The following is a 17,436-nucleotide window of genomic DNA, read 5'->3' as shown; positions in this document are numbered from 1 at the left end:
ATCACAGCTACGGTGTGGAATCCAGCAGGAGTTAGATCACATCTGGATTTGGTGGCAAAAATGGTGCCATGGAAAAGCTCTTACGATGTGTTTGTCTATCAACGGCAGCTGTGTCCCCTGGGAGAAAGGATGAACGTGTAAGTTACACTGTGTCTGAACCCTCCCAGATCTCCAAAACACCGGCTACGGTTTCCTCCCTAATGTTTACCCCGACCACCTTTAGAAGTTTATCATCAAGGACAGGCCTTGCCGCTGCTGGTAATGCCATCCTAAAGGAAAAGTCATCAACTGTTAACCGCCAAGTAGAAAGTTAATCATTGCTATTGCTTCCTGACTTGTTAAGTACCCCCATCATGATGGGATCACTCCGCTGGCTACTTGAATGGCTGGAGAAGAAAAACTAGTTTTATCTTCTCTATCTCGCATTGACTATCACCTGAAAGTCATTTCAGATGATCCCACTGGCACATCTGTCACTGTTTTAATGCATTTTCAAGAGGCAAGAACAAGACGACCCATGTGATTGCTCGGCTTCACAGAACTAGTGGGAAACAGAATACTTTTTTTAAAGACACAAAGTCATACTAATGACTTGGACTCTTGGTTGAACACCTTCCCAGAAATGAAAATCCACTGTATGTTGGCAACAGTTACAACAGGTGGCTAGAATTCTGGGCACCTGCCAAACCACTTTGAGCATCGATATGACTGGCAAGCTACTGTATCACATGGCATGCTAGGATACGATGAGCTGTAAACAGGTCAAATAAAAGAAATGAAACGAAAACAATGACAAACACATATGCGAAGTCTGAAATGATACCAGTCTAACGTGTTTTAACGGATCAAATCAATGACAATGGTTAACGGTGGTTACTCATGGAGAGCTTACTGTTACCAAACACCATTCTGAGCAATTATGTATAATGTTATTCATGTAATCCTCATAAGAACAACACTATGAGGAATTATTACTATTCTCATTTTACCAGTGCAAAAACTGAAGCAGAGAAGAAAGGTGCCCAAGTTTTCAGAGTTAGTGGCAGAGCCAACCACTGGAAATCAAGCCACTACTCTCCAGAGCGCACAGGCATAATCTTCATGTGACACTTGGCTGGAAGTCAAGAGATGTATGTTCCATTCCTCATTCTGTCACAACCAACTACATGACCTTGGGCAAACTGCCCAACTTCCCTGGATCTCTGTTTCCTTATCTATACAATGCAACAGTTACACTGAAGCTTTAAGTTACACTGAAGCTTTAATTTCCATGATCTTACTGTTTTGCCCTCCAGACAAAACCATCTGATACCATGACTGAACACCAAGCTCGTCTCCTCAGACAAACATGTGGCCAACATACAGGCATAAATGTACGTGCACCGCAGTCACAATCAGCAATGAGCTCCTATGTCTCTGCATAAGAAAACCAGATGAGAGAAACTAAGCCTCAAGGAGGATGACACAGTCACCAATTCCCCCACAGAATATCTACTTTGTACTTAGGATTTAAGGATGCTCAATTCTTAGCTTATTTTTATAGAAACTTAAGATTTAGTTTGATAGCCTTATTTACAATAGTCAAGCCATGGAAACAACCCAAGTGTCCACTGACACATGAATAGATAAAGAAAATGCGGTAAAGCTATACAACGGAATATTATGCAGCCTTCAAAAAAGAAGAGACTCTTGCCATTTCCGGCTACATAGAAGGTCCTTGAGGGCATTATGCTAAGCGGAAGAAGTGAGGTAAAGAAAGACAAATACTATACAGTATGATCTCACTTACATGTGGAATCTTAAAAAAAAAAACAAACATAGATACAGAGAACCACAGATGGGGTGGGGGATGGGCAACATGGGCAAATGGGGTCTAAACGTAAAAACTTCCAGTTATAAGGCAAGTAAGTCCCAAGAATGCAACATACAGCATGTTGACTACTGTTAATGGTACCATATGGTACCCTGGAGAGCTGCTGAGAAAGACCTTAAAAATTCTCATCACGAGAAGAAAAACTTACACAGCGCCATGCTATATACCTAACACTAACACGCTGTTGGATGTCAATTATATCTCAATTTTTTAAAGACAGGATTTCTTTTGATATTTAATACTTTTGGCCTCTTTTATCCCACTTGGGTCACTTCTTACACCTGGCTAAATCTAAAGTAAATATAGGAAAATACTACTGGTTTTTTTTCTTTGTTTGTCTGTTTGTTTTTTTAGATTTTATTTATTTATTTGACAGAGAGAGATCACAAGTAGGCAGAGAGGTAGGCAGAGAGAGAGGGGGAAGCAGGCTCCCTGCTGAGCAGAGAGCCCGATGTGGGGCTCGATCCCAGGACCCCGAGATCATGACCCGAGCCGAAGGCAGAGGCTTAAACCACTGAGCTGCCCAGGGGCCCCAATACTACTGTTTTTTAACTATGCTAAACGTTGAGGTACTTAAGTTTTATCTTAAGATAAAATGCTTTTTTTTTTTAAATGCAATATAACTCTACAACCTAAATACAGAAAATATTATACATTATACATTATATATTATAATATATATATTATATATACAATATATTGTACATTATACAATACATTATATTATACAATACAATACAATACAATATATTATATTATAATATATATATTATATATACAATATATTATACATTATACAAATACATAAAATATTATACATTTCCACTCTTTGGATTAATAAAAGACTACATTTACCTGTTTGCAATATTACACTTGTGTACTTAAAAATGCAGTTATCGTGAAAGGTATTGGTTAAACGCAGCTTTTTTAACACAGTGTGAATTTTAAAGGAGCATGTAGCATATAAGATATGGTGTTCTCAAGAAAAATGTATTCTCTGCCTTTCGGTAAAGCCAAAGCATTTCAGTTATCAGATTCCCTGTGATTAGATTTTCAGACTGGCTTCCATAGAGAGACCCGGAAATAATTTTGGAGAATGACCTCACCGAGCTTTGTAAAAAACATAAAACATAATTCATATTTAATCAAGTGCCGTATGATTGCTACCAAACCCGAATAAATTTTTTTAAAAGATTTTATTTATTTATTTGACAGAAATCACAAGTAGGCAGAGAGGCAGGCAGAAGGGGTTGGGGGAAGCAGGCTCCCTGCTGAGCAGAGAGCCAGACGCTGGGCTCAATCCCAGGACTCCGGGATCATGACCTGAGCCGAAGGCAGAGGCTTAACCCACTGAGCCACCCAGGCACCCCCCGAATAAATTTTTAAGACCTATCAGAAGTAACTGGAATAGAGTACAGCCTCCATGTTACCCACCACACTTTGAGCACCCGCATGTGATCTCCCATAGACAAGCTAACACAAACAAACCAGGAGATTTTAAACACAGGAAATGGAGGCCAGAGGGAGAAACAATCGTACACCTTCCCTTTGCTTTTTTCCCCCTTTGCTCTTTAATTAAATGATAAATCTCAGTATGAATTCATTAGGAGCCTGATAGTTCAATTAAGCACTATGTTATTATATACTCTGGGGCAATGCTTCAATAGCAGTTAACAGAATCTGGATGTAACCTGAGCAAAAAAAAAAAAAAAAAAAATGCAAGCCAAAAGTTCTATTCGACCAACTATTAAGGAGAAAAACTGCAACAAAGGAGGGACAGAAAGTCCCAATATCTACAGACTGTTAATATTAAATAATAAAAAGACCATAGTGGTCTCTCCTATAGCAATAAATTCTTTGGGTTCGTATTATGCAGCAAACCCCCTCAGTTCATTTTAATTTGGTTTCACTGATGCTCTTATCCAACAAAACAGTAAAAAGAAACCAGAAAGAAAGAAAGAAAAGGAAGGAGGGGAGGAAAGAAAGGGAAAGGGGAAGGAAAAAAACTACCTTGGGGGTTAAAAAGTTTATTGGAAGAAAGTGAAAATGAAAGGGACACTTGGCTGGCTCATTTAGCCAAGCTAAGACTCTTCATTTCTGGGTTATGAGTTTGAGCCCTATGTAGGGCGTAGAGATTACTTAAAAGAAAATATGATTTTTTTTTTAAATTGGAAAAAAAAAGAAAATGAAAATGAAAAGAAACTCCGGATAAATCAGCAAATGATCCAATGAACCTGGAGGGCACGTGTGGAGGCCTGTGGGGTACACCAGAGCGTTTCTGCTAGAGAATCCGTACTCTGCAATATTTCCATCGGTCAAATAAACAGAAATATTTTTCACGTACCCAACAAAATCTGAGTGCCTGGTATGGCTGGGTCAGGCATGCTGCTCAGCTGAGAAGACAGAAGAGCCACTGAACTCAATGCCACCTTCCAACGAGGCTTTCCTTCCCCTCCATATTTAACACTCAAAAGTCCCCCTCACCCCCATTCTCACGGTGCCCTCAAATCACCTAGTGAGCTTTTCAAACACCTGGAACTTCAACCCTCGAGGGTCTACGTGGCCACAAGGAGGGCCCAGACCCCATCTTCAGAAACTCCCCAGGTTGAGATCCACTGCCTTGTGCCTTTCCATGTGCTACATTCGTTGGCGGCATCTAGAACCTTCTAATACATGCCACTGCTGGTGGCCCGAGACAGCCAGCATCTAGAGGGCAGGGATGTTTTGTTCACTGTGGAATCCCCAGTGCCTGCACAAGGTAGGCACTCAGTAGGTATTTGTCGAGGAGGAAAAACGAACGTGAATCCTCCCCTGTACCATCTACTAAGGAAAGAGAAAAATAGTTAAATGAATACAAAACCAAAGCCGCAGCCAAGTATCCCATGTTCTCTGAGAACACAGCATCAGGAGAATCGCACCAAGACTGAGGCATCAGGAAATAACTTCGGAAGAAGAAAAATGGAGCAGGGGAATGGCTTTCCAAGAAAAGCAGAAGAGGGTATGTGGGGAGAGGAAGGAGGAGGAATGGGGCTTGGCCACGGAGCCGGGGATGGCCACGCGGGGGGAACTGGACCAGTCCCACCTTGATTATCAAGTGAATGGACTCTGGGAAGCCTCCAAGGCAAGTTCGGCTAGACCGGGGGCACCGTCCTATTATTTTTTTGTCAGTACTGTGGATGACTTCCACCAATCTGTTGAGGGTGCTAGACTGTATGTAGGAAGCGTGAAATCCGTTTTATACCTCATCCATCAGTTCCCATCCTGGGCACCCCCAGGAGTGCAGAAGAAAAAAGCAAAGAAAGGTAAGGTTATATGCTCCAACACGCCCGCCAGGACGAACCCGAAGCAAGTGACTTGATGCCCCCTCCCCTCCCCTGGGCACCTCCTTTCTCCAGTCTCCAACCTCCATGTGCCACCCCCCGGGCCAGCCCTGGCCCAGGGCCACCCTCTCACCTGAGCCCACGGCCCCAGTCATTCTGGGTCTTAGTCAATCAGGAGGAGCCCGCGTCACGGGCCCACACCGCAACACCAGGAAACTTTTCATTTCTCATAACTTTAAAGTCCTGATATGTGTCATGAAACCCAAGAAATCTGAGTTAGCAACCAACACCAGAGCTAACTCAGAGGACACCCCACATTCTCTAGAGCCCTTGGGGAGCTTGCCGGGCTCAGCAGACAAGTTTTCAAATGGAGACATTATTCTTAGGAGCAGCGAACTATTTTTATTCCAACTGTCAGGGCTATAAAAGTTATAAAATGCATTCCTTGTTCCTCTACTTTCTCTAACAAAGGGCAGGGTACGCGAACGACGGCTCACGGTCACCGCCCTACTGTGGTGCAGCTCATCAAATACTTACGGAAGCTCTGGGGGGTGACAGGCAAGGCACCTACCACTGGAAGGTGGTGGGGCTCGGCGGGCAGGCACACTCGGGGGTGGGGGTGGGGGACCTCGATAGGACACGTTCCCGGGCACCGGGCCAGCGGCTCGCAAATGGCGATGCTTCTTGGCTTCTTCTGGGAATTAACATGTTATCATTTCCTGGCCTACTTCCTCCCCTTCAGGTCGCCAGCTGTCCCTTCTTCCTAGATCTGTCTGCAGGAATTCCTCCCTTTTTACATGTCCTGCTGCTAATCTGTGGGCTGAGAAACCAGATCACCGAACGAGAGAGAACTGTCCCCATACAGCACAGGACGCAATGAACACCAGGTGTTCTAAGGGACTGAGACATCATGGAATGCCACATCCCAAACTAATGATGTACTCTGTGTTGGCTAATTGAATTTAAATTAAAAAAATAAAATAAAAAGAACTGTCCCTTTACAGTAAGATTCAATAAATCGTAGGGGAGAATTCCAAGGGCTCCTCAGTCCAATCCACTATTGCTTGTGAGTGTGCAGCCTTCGGGACATCCAGTCCGGCTGCGCAGAGACCGTCGGGTACCTGATGTGGGGGAAAATGCAGGGTCAGCAGCCAGGCCGGGCCCAGTCCCTAGCCCAGCTGTGTGCTCTTAGGTAAGTCACTTGCAAAGATCATATGTCTCAGGTATGCACCTAAAATGCGTGCCTTGCTGCTAGGAGGACAGAAAGCCTAAAGAAGATACTGCCCAGGACCAGGCACACCGAACGCTCTTAAGAAGTATTAGTTGCTACTGCTATTATCATTATCATCAACCGGGCTCAACTCTGTCATGCCCAACAGGATATGGCTTCAACAGTGCCTGCCACAGCCAACTTCCCCTAACCACAGTCCCCTGTTCCAGGAAACAACTTTAGGCTGTTCTTTGCAAAAGGATGGCCAACGAAATCAAGGGTGGCAATGTGGCAGGGCAGTCTTTTAACTGGTGAGATCACCACCATCCCCAAGATGTGGTCTCACACGAATGGCTCTCCCCCAGAAGGAGTAATGCTGCCCAGCCAGTAAAGTCTACTGGGCTGGGTTCCTCCCTGGGCCTGGACAGGAGTTTTCAGAGAAGACTGGGCAGCAGCTGGCAGACACACACAGGGACAGCGGTGCCGGCCAAGGGCGATATGAAGGCCCAGAGCAGGAAGAAAGGTATTGTGCTGAGTTCCGAAACCTGCTGGAGTGGTTCCAGATCAGCTGTCTGCTCCACGTCCCCTCACATAAATCCTGTGACTTCAAGTGGCCTGCGTAGTTTTCTGCTCTTTGCCACCTAAGGGGCTGCCGAAAGGGCCCAGGGAGGCTACTGAGGAACTGAGCTCCATTCGTATGACAAGGCCATCCAACGTCACCCTCATTCGGCGAGGGTGCACAAGCCCACCGCAAGCGGGGTGGCCCGCGCTGTTAGAGCAGCCGACCAGGGCTCGCGGAGAAGTGCCTGCCTACCCCGGAGGCCACCCTCTCTCTGCCCCAGGCCACCTGCCAGCTCCAGCTTGAGGAGGTCCCTCGGAGGTCTTCCCGAGGCCCAAGGACACAAGTGCTTCCAGGGCCACACCACGGTTTCCCGGGGATCAGGCACCAAGGAAGAGAGGAAGAGAGTTACTTCTGTGGCTTTTAAGAAGAGCCAAGTTATGAAACTAGGCAAACCACTGTGGTTGATTAGAAAAAAGCAGGAAAACGGTTTTTAATACCCAGGTCCCAGGCTGTCTTCTAGAGGTTTTCCAAGAAGACTAGAGGGGACACAAAACAGGGACGGTTTTAATACCCAGGTCCCAGGCTGTCTTCTAGAGGTTTTCCAAGAAGACTAGAGGGGACACAAAACAGGGACGTGTATCCCCACACAGGGCCTGACGGCTCAAAGCAATGAGATGCGAAGTAAGCCCGGAACACAACGAGGCATAAACTGCTTGCTGGGTTTTCGGTCTCGGTATGTGAACTACTTAGAAGAGCTCTTTGCTCGAACTTAAGAGTCCAGACCTGAACTGGATGCCCAGAGCTCAAGCGACCTGCCCCAACTCACCTTGTGGGCGCCATGGAGTCAACCACCACAGGGAAAATGGCACCAGGGCTCTGATGAAGAGCTGGCTGAGGGAGCCACATCTCCACAGGGTAGGCCTGCAGACTCCGCAGTCCCGGGGAAGGCCACACGGTGTGAGGAGAAAGAAGGCTGAGGGGGCCTGCTCTCAGGGAGACACAGGGAGATTTTTGGCTCAGGCAAAAACAAAACTTCAAAGGGAACAGAAGCTGTGGGAGCTTCAAAGACCCCCTGCAGGACCAATTAACACCTACAAATGTTTATCTAAGCAGTCACTTCATGACGGCGACTTCGCTGAATGGGTGCTCAGCCTCACCCCAAAAATAGCTGTTCCTCTCAGAAAGACTGGGCTGGGGTGCAGAGGGCAGGGGAAGTCCCGCGTGTTGTCTTCTGAGAGACCTAACTCAGGGCAAAGACAAACACCCAATACTCAAGGGAGAGTCTTCACAGACTTACTTACAATAATAAAAAAGATAAATAATTATAATAATAAAAACACAAAAAAACCTTATTTATATAATAAAAAAATGAAAAATAAGAAACAACAAATCTCTTAAGAAAACATAAATGGTTAAATAAACCATGATACAAGCTATGGGTTTGTTAAAAAAAAAAAAAAACAAAAACAAAACCATGCAGCCACTAAAATCCTATTTTAATATTTTACTTTTTTAATCCTGTTTTAATATTTTAATAGGATTTTCCTATTTAGTAGAAGTGGAAAATGTTCTTGGATAATGGTAAGAAAAAAGCAACATACAAAAATACATTTCAAACCCGACAGACCAGAATGGGAAGAAGGGTCAAGAGTGTTACAGCCCCAGGTCCAATGCCTGTGCGTCTGACACAAACAAGGCTCTTAAGGTAAATGTGTTGAATTCGTTATTTACTCACTATTAATTAAATGATAATTATCATATCTATGCAAGGCACTTGGATACACAGAGATAGAATGATATAATCATGAAGGCACAGATGTATGCTCTAACAGGCCAACGACACCGAAGCTTAATCATACTGGTTAGTTCTTACAACAGGAGCTCTTATCAAGGGGATTAGAGAAAAAAATTATTTTAACATTTGTACCTTCTCTCTTTTCCCAATTTTCCACAAAGGCACTGTCTAACTTCTATAATTTTCTAAGCACTGTTTTTCCTTAGGGAGCTGGAGGATCTGGGAGCAGTGGTGTGGCGTGTTCCAGAATCCCAGCCCATTCTGTCAGAAATGGAATCTTCCATTGGGTCTCCCATTTCTACCGGAACAGACTGTTTACCTGTTTACCTAGGGCAACAGTCACTCCTGTCCCGGCTCACAGCTCACTTGCAACCAGAGGGGCAAACTCTGTGCAGGATCACATGATGCGTGAGGGCTAAGGTCACACACAGTCCTTTTCCTCGCTTTGCTTAGAGGAGCTCCAGGAGAGATTTAAAATCACAATCTGCACAGGCAAAGTTATAATGGAAGAGTTTAAGTTCAATGCTTCAATGTCAAAATTAGAGGCCACCTTGATCACATCTCTGAGCCAAATTTTTTTCCTTGAGAAACATGTTATTTAAAAAGCAGTGGGGGGTCGCCTGGGTGGCTCAGTCATTCAGCGTCTGCCTTCGGCTCAGGTCATGATCCCAGGGTCCTGGGATCGAGCCCCACATCGGGCTCCCTGCTCAGCAGGAAGCCTGCTTCTCCCTCTCCCTCTCCCACTCCCCCTGCTTGTGTCCCTTCTCTCTCTGTCTCTGTCAAATACATAAATAAAATCTTTTAAAAAATAAAATAAAATAATTAAAAGCAGTAGAAAAAAAAGATGATACACAAACACCTGAAACACACCAAACTCACTAATAAATAACATAAGAACAGGTGGAAATTTCATTCTATTCTTTAAGGTGGTAACACTTTGTAGAGGGAGAAAGAACGGACTCAGGAACCCAAGACCCCCAGTTAGAACGCCTCGATTTATTCACCAGATAGATTCCTTTAGCCTCTCCAGGCCTGCACTCTAACCCGTAAAAAGAGGATTTATCCCACCTCACCCTGTTGTTGAAAGGCTGAGATGAGCTAATAAAGGTAAATTCAAATCCCAGGCACGCAACAGATCTCCCAGTTTTGAGGGCGTCCCTGTTCCGTAAATGAACTTGGTCACAAGCGGAAGACTTTCTAAGCAAAAGCAGTTAGTCGTCGAGCTCATGGCAACACAAGCCCACTGTTCGCGTTTCAACACAGAACACACTCGGGAGACTGGGGAAGCCAGCGACCACTAAGCCTGACCTGGCTCACCCTGGGGGTGGCAGGCCTCCGTGAGAACATGGGACGGGCATGAAAAAGCTCAGCTTGTGGCCTCCGTTCAGCTGCTTCCAAAGCTGTGTCGCCTTACACATGCCACCTCCCCGGAGCTGGTCTCAGTGCCCACACCTGTAAAACGGCCTGGCAGGACACCCTGCGGGATGGCTGGGAGCAAAGCAGCCAGGACGGTCAAGGGCAACCTTTGGTGTGGTATTAGTATACTCAAGGTCATTTTCTGGCAGCATCCTGGGGAGGCAGAGTTATAGGCCTTCGGACAAAGACAACAATCGCCACCAAGGATGTGACAGCTTCCCCTCCGCCAAGTGTGTGCTGGCACAGTCACGGGGACCAATGTGGCTTCCCCTTGGCAGGACCTGTCCAAGCGTTATTAGTGAGCCATTCGCTGTATGACAAAACCCTAGTTTAGGTCAGATTCTACTCTAAACCAAGTCGTTTGTTGAACTGGACTCAACCAACAGGTAAATGTCCCCAGAGGTAGCACCCAGCACCCCTCCCTTTATTGGGGGGATTCCTTGTAAATGAGGCTCCCAGGTCCTCTCCAGAAAGCAAGTTCAGATGGAGGTTAAGAAAGGGGTAGCAGAGAGAACCAGAACACGAGTGCAAGACACACTTGCCAATTTCACAATTCTGCATAATGTGCCCTATCTTTATTTTTAAACTGTGCTTGTATGGTTTATTTTAGAAAGGCTTTTGTGCTATCATATAACTGGGGGGTGGGGGGCGTGGAGAGGCACTCATATTTTACATTCAAAACCTAAGAAGCACGATTTCCACCTTTCATTTTAGAGGAGGAAAACATTCACTGTAAGGTTCACTGCTACATCATGAACCTGCCCGAGGGGTCTACTGATACAGCCTGGGACGATGGGAAGTAAATAATCATTTACATTGTGCACATTTTCTTTTCTATGAACACACCTGTATTCAACTTATCATTCACTTAATTCACAGTCTATTCCCTAAATCCCTTAGGGCCAAACTGAAAGGTCCAAAAACCTCCTACCTTGACTACAGGTCAAAGAGCTCCAGGGACCAACACCCTGGTCAGCAATGAAAAGCAGAAGGTTGGCCCGAGAGCAAGAATTTCAAAGTCTGAGGATGGGGCTGGGTATCAACCCCTGAAATTCTATGACAAATGGTGCATCGATGTCGTTTTTGTTTGTTTTTACTTTCAAAGTTTGTCCAAGGTCTTCCTCATCTCCCCAAAGGATTCCAAGAGAAATCCCCCCCCCCCAAGAAACAACAATAGAAAGGATCTCCTAGCTGCCGGAGAGCTTTCAAGTGTATCTGTAATTGACTATGAACTGCTGTATGTCAATGTGGAAAATTCGGACGGCCTGCATCCCAGGGCTACCCACCCTTACTACCAATCAGTTTTTTAACCTTAATGCAAGTCCCGCAAACATTCTATCCCTCTGTTTCCTCACCTGTAAAATGAGGATCCTGGAAGCTGAATGATCAATCACTTAGCTTCAGGACCCTTAAAAATACCAAGATTGTGAGGTAGAGCTTCAGCAAACATGGGAAAAGATATCAAAAAGGCCTGCACAAAATCCTGCCTGTTCCCAGAAGAGTTGCTTAAATTATTCACCACTGCTCTCCTTGGAGGGGTCAAAGATAGAAGCCACCTCTCATTTCCTTCTCTTTCTTCTATTTCGGAAAGCCAAATTTGAAGCTTCGCAATAATGCCCCTTGAAGGGATTTGAACTATGAAGTTCATGCAAAAAAAACCAGAGTAGTTCCTGTAAGGACGCCTAAGAAACTCAAAGGAGTGAAAAAACAGAATTGCTCTAAAGCCTCATTCCAAATCATGTAGTCACTGCAGCGACTTATTTTAGCCACTATCACCTACATCTGTTAATATATGCAACTGATGGGGTGCCTGGTGGCTCAGTAGGTTAAAGCCTCTGCCTTCGGCTCAGGTCATGATCCCAGGGTCCTGGGATCAAGCCCCGCATCAGGCTCTCTGCTCAGCAGGGAGCCTGCTCCGCACCACCCCCCCCCCCACCGCCCCTCTGCCTGCTTCTCTGCCTACTTGTGATCTCCGTCTGTCAAATAAATAAATAAAATCTTTTAAATATATATATATGTGTGTGTACATATATATGTGTGTGTATATATATATATATGCAACTGATGAAAATTAATTATGGGTGTCATGAAAATGGATGTTTTAATATAATCCTGGAGGTCTGGCTCAAAACTGTTGCTATTACAAGAGAAAAGTATTTCCCCTCATTCCGTGCCGCTCTTTTATACTTTCAGTAACAAATGTCCGATTTCCAAAAAAGTGCAGGTGAGATGCAAGTCCTCAACCACTTAGTGCGACATCTTCGTCATCACATAGGGCTAAATTTCACGAAGGGCAACTAGTTTTTTTCAGTCGGTACACCTGTGTATATTCTGTAGGCCCCTAACAAGGCCTCAATTATAAATTTTCAATCTAATTATCAGACCTCGTAAGTCCAAAGCAAACTTATACTGTGGGCTGCTAGTAGCAGCAAATTACACTGAAGACTTTTCAGAGGCACCTGCTAATGAAGAGAAGCGGATGGAAACTGATGGTGTTTTTATAAGCCACTGTCAAATGGATGCATACGGCATCCCTGAAGGACTCAGAAACTCATTCCACGAAAGGATAACTAACATCCGAGGTAACAAATCAAAAGTCAAGTATGAGAAGTCAGACTTCCCTGACTTGCACAGATCTAAGGTCACTATCACGTCCTTCTAGAAGACCCTGAAGAGAGAGAGGAACGCCAGACTGGAGTTCTGCCTCTCATATAGATACAAGACTCACTTCCAGAACACAACAAACGGGCGGAAAGGGGTTGCTGTTGGTTCCAAGCAAAGCACGCCATTGCTCACGATGCATGAGCGTCGTCGCTCTGTTTCCAGGCTCAGTCTTTATCTTCAAGGGCTTCAAAGTCAAAAGTAAAAGACAATCATGTTTGCAAGCACTGTTTCTCAATGATCACAGGTTCTGATAACCCAATGAGAGGAATGAGTTAAAACTCCAGGTAGACCAGGCTAACGAACGTGAACGTCCTACAGCACCATCACAACCCACTGAACAAGGTTAGAGCTGGAAAGTGTGCAAAAGAGAAACATGAAAACCCATCCAGAATTGACTCTGCTGAAGAAATCCCTGCTCGGGAGAAAAGACCAAACTTGCTTTGCTAACTAAAGACCACTTTTCCGATGAGCCCCAATCCTAAGGGCCTGACCCCTTGTGGTCTTTAAACCCAAAACAAGAGTGTGGGTGTCAGATTTCCTAGCCCAATCCCAAAGAGGTAAAAAATTAGTTAGATTTAATCGGCAAAAATTAGAGGTTCTACAAAACAAGCCCCTCCTTCCTTCATTGCCAAGCTCTAGAAAAAGCTTCAGCAGGGAATGTAGAGATTAAATATTTATTTGGGGGAATAAGAGGGTAAAAAAAGATAATCGTTTTATGGGATCAAGGGTGTTTCCCGAATAAAAGTATCCTTCAGATTTCCTACACTGAGAACTCAGCTCCAGCTCCCTTAGAAGAATGAGGATCACAGCGATCCTTCCACAAAATTCGGTGAGGCTGCTTTAGAAGACACCAAAAGGTGAGACTTCGTCTCGAGTTACTCCAGCACAAGCCAGACAAAGGAATTCCTGAAAGGCTATAAGCATTTTTTTCCTTACAAGCACCCACAGGAATAGGTCAATGTAAATGTCGTGTAAACAAAGCAGTTTATTACTAACCATAGTTTGTTTCTCTTGTGAGAAAATTTTAATCCACTGCAACTGCACTCAACAGTCACCCATAACTGTACCCCCTCCCCGAAGAAAAGTAAAATCTGAATTCATAATTGACCCTAGCCTCGGGTTTTCTTATGCTTGGAAGGCCAAGAGGTATTGGGGGTTGGGGAATCCAAGTGTTTGATACTTTCTCCTTTGGTGTCTATGACCCAGTATAGGAGGACGTTAATTTCCCTTCTAATCACTCCTACAGAGGCCTGAGTGTCTGAGGAAATCCACAGACAACAATCAAACCTTTCATTTTCAGGGTTGCCTCCCCACTACAGTCCTTCCTGTGCCAATCAGGTCTGCGAAGCGTTTCCCCTATTCTGCATTTCATGAATCAATTGCAAAATCTGCCAACCTCTGCCAGTTCCTCTTGTACTCAGCTGAGAGGTTCCCCCTTTCTTCCCTGGGTAGCACAAGGCTGCTCTGGTTTTTAACTGGCGTAACGTGGAAATGCACTGTAGGAGCTCACTAACTCTTTCACGGCCAGATGTAAGTGAGAGTCTGGGGCTCCGACCTCATCTACTCGGAAGCAGACCCGCCAAGCTCAGGTTAAAGCAGATTTGTAGAAACTAGCTTTGACCCCAAATCCCATGTGTCAGTTTCTGCCACTGGAAGGAAAAGGAAGAGAAAGAAAGGCTACAAAGTATCCGACTCAGTTACTTAGCAACTGGACAAAACTAGCCTCAGAACAGAGGGTAAGGAGGCATCTCATGCCCATTCAAAGAGTAAGTCTCCGATTGACATGCAAATAATAAAGACAAAAGGGAAAGGGAAATCTAAATTAGCAACTGGAGTTTACAGCAAGCGGGGCTGAGGCCCAGATTTTAAAAACAGCTTCTCCCTAGGTAGGACACAGGATACAAACATACAAACACATATACATGAATGAATGAATGAATGAACGAAGGAACGAAGGAATGAAAAATCACAGGCGGGATCAGCTTAAGGTCTCCCTTTGCAAAAGTCAATGCCAGGGAAGGTAGGGAGAAGACAGGCACAGAAAGTTTAGTACCTTACATTAAAACACTTCCACCGCTAACATAAATTTAAGGTGTACGGAAATCTGACATCTGGAGGCTGGGAAATTCCCGGGAAAGCAGTCCCCCTGCTCCTGAGAAAAGCAAATAAATTACCGATCTTGGGGGGAAGGTTTCCAGACCGTGGGTGGGTTCAGAGACCCTTCAGGGCCCCTAGACCTCCTCGCAGACACCCTCCCGCGCCCACTGGTGAAGCTCGGTTTCCGAACTCGGCTCAAACCCACACCTTTCACAGAAGACACATGGCCCTTAAGGGTTTCCAAGCAAGAGGAGGCACGGTCGCCTTCTTGGCCCAGGACAGTGCTCTGGGGTTTGCCCGAGGAGCTCGAACTCTCGGTCCCGGCTCCCAGCCACAGGCCTGAAGCAGGCTGCTCAGTCCCAGGCTGGGAAGCCGAGGGAAGAGGCCAGAGGGCCCCTCTGCCCCACCCCATCCCCCCCACCTCACACCTGGCGGAGGTGGGCAGGGCCCAGAGCGGACCGGCGCAGGCCTGACAGCCAAGCCACTTACTTCTCATACTCGGTGTTGTCTCTGTCACAGCGAGAATCCTTGTGCTTTTGCCAGTCTTTGCCATGCTTGCAGGTGGTGAGGAGCACCACGTCCTCTCCGTTATGGACGTGATATAAGGCATTCCTGGTGTCTGACCCTATCCCTGTCAGGTACCTCTTCCCCTTGAATACCAGCATATACTTCCTGAGAGGAGGGATGGTGTTAAACTTCAAAAACCCCCTCTCCCCTCCTGTCCTGGGATGATCCTTAGAAAAGAGGGGAATGGAAACATCAAAGTTGGGTCGGAAGTTTTCAGTACTGATGCTGGCCTTGGCCAACATCGCCTGGCCGATGTCAAACCCCACGTCCTCGGTGTAGTCAGGCCAAGTGCCGGAATATAAATTAAAAATTAAATGATTCCTACCATTGTTCCACAAGTGGAGACTCTGCACTTTGGATCTCAAATTGTGCACGTACTGAGGTGACAACTGGTCTCTGTCTAAAGTATCCAGACTCAGGACAAAGAGGCACGCCTGGCTGGGGTCCGATGTGTAGAACCTGGAGCCCTCGATGGCCGCTAGAATGTTTTGGTAACTTTCGGCGATTTTCTCCCCTTTTTGCTGCGGGTACACGTAGACTTTGAAGCCGTTTTTCTTGCAAAGGGTGAAATCGAAGCAGGACTCCATGCGGCACTTCTTGCCTTTGTAGATGCTCGAGTTGGCGTCTCGCTTCTGCCGGGGGGATATGTGCACGCTGGAATCCTCGTTTTCCAATTGATCCCAAGGAACGAAGGGGCGCAGAGCGTCCGGGAAGCGGGGCCAGAAACGATCCGGACTCGGGTGGTGCAAGCCATTCCGACCGCTGTGCTCTTCTCTCCGGCTGTGGCTCCTTGATGCCCTAAACTGCAAGCCTCCGAAATAAAACAAAAGGGCGAGACAAGAGCCAGCTGAGAGCAGGATGAAATAGCGTTTTTTGGCCTGCATGTGTCCTGCCTGGGTCAAGAGGGTTGTAAATAAACACGAGGATCACCCAAGTTTCCCAATCAACACTTTCAGCTCCAGTCCGCCATCTTCCCGCCTGTAAAGACTTCAAACTCTCCGCTCCCACCTTCTCTGGATGCCTTTCCCCAAGCCGTGGACTGATCCAGCGCATGTGGGCGATTTCTTTAACTTTCTCCCCTTCGGTCTTTCATCTTTGGCTTGCACAATGGACGGGAGAAAGCGGGGCTGAATATTTCTCACCCAGGGCGGGCGAGCAGCGGACTGTAATTTTCTTGCATGCAACAAGACGGAGGAAAAGAAAGAGAGGGGAGAAAAAAAAAAGCTCCCGATGCCCAATCAATGGCAAGGCGAAGTGATTTCCTCGCCTCTCGGATTCCTCTCGGCAGCGTGGAAAACGAGCCCCGGGAAAGCAACTTCAACTCATCCACACTCCCGTGCAGAGCACTCCGGTTCCAACAAGTCAGCCGATCCCCGGGTTCAGCCGGCTAGTGCATCTTGCAGCTGGGGCGCCGTAACCTCACAAATCCCTGCATCTCTCTTTATTCCCTTCTGCAGCGGCTCCAAGACTCCGGCGGTGTTTACTCCTGCGCTCGCGGGGCCGGCCCCCGGGACGCGCGGCGGCCCGGCTGGAGGCGGCGGCGGCGGCGCTGGGTGACGGCGGCGGCGCGTCCTCCCCGCGGGCAGTGCCGGCCCCGAGCGGCGCTTCGCAGGCCCCCGCGCGATCGCCGCCGACCGCCGCGTTCGGTCGCCGAATGTTACCCGGTTCTGAATGTTACACTTACACATTCCATTCCCGACACGACAGCGCTGACCTCATCCATCCACGCAGCCCGCGCTGCCATTGGCCGAGCGTCACGTCCGGGGGGGGCGGTGCTTCCGCTGCGCCCATTCATAACCCCCGGCCGCCGGCCGAGGCGCCGGCGCGGCGCGGGGGCGCGGGGGCGCGGGGACCCCGGGGCTTCTCGGCGGGCGGGCGGGCGGAGCGCGGGGCGGCCCGGTGCGAGCCCCGCGGCCCAGAGGCGGGGAGGCT

The 17,436-nt window shown here is 46.8% G+C and overlaps 1 protein-coding gene across 1 annotated transcript in view; it reads right to left on the bottom strand.

Moving 5' to 3' along the window:
- EXT1 (exostosin glycosyltransferase 1) overlaps positions 1-17,212 on the bottom strand; it is a 278,879-nt gene extending 261,667 nt beyond the window's left edge. Inside the window, exon 1 of the mRNA XM_080802429.1 lies at positions 15,427-17,212. Within this exon, the coding sequence (XP_080658555.1) occupies positions 15,427-16,388 (962 nt within the window). The 5' untranslated portion in view covers positions 16,389-17,212. The remainder of the gene's footprint in view (positions 1-15,426) is intronic.
- Positions 17,213-17,436: the final 224 nt, after the last annotated feature.

Source organism: Martes martes (assembly GCF_963455335.1).
Source record: "Martes martes genome assembly, chromosome: 4".
Classification (NCBI taxonomy): Eukaryota; Metazoa; Chordata; class Mammalia; order Carnivora; family Mustelidae; genus Martes; species Martes martes.
This window is presented reverse-complemented; position numbering and strand designations above follow the sequence as displayed.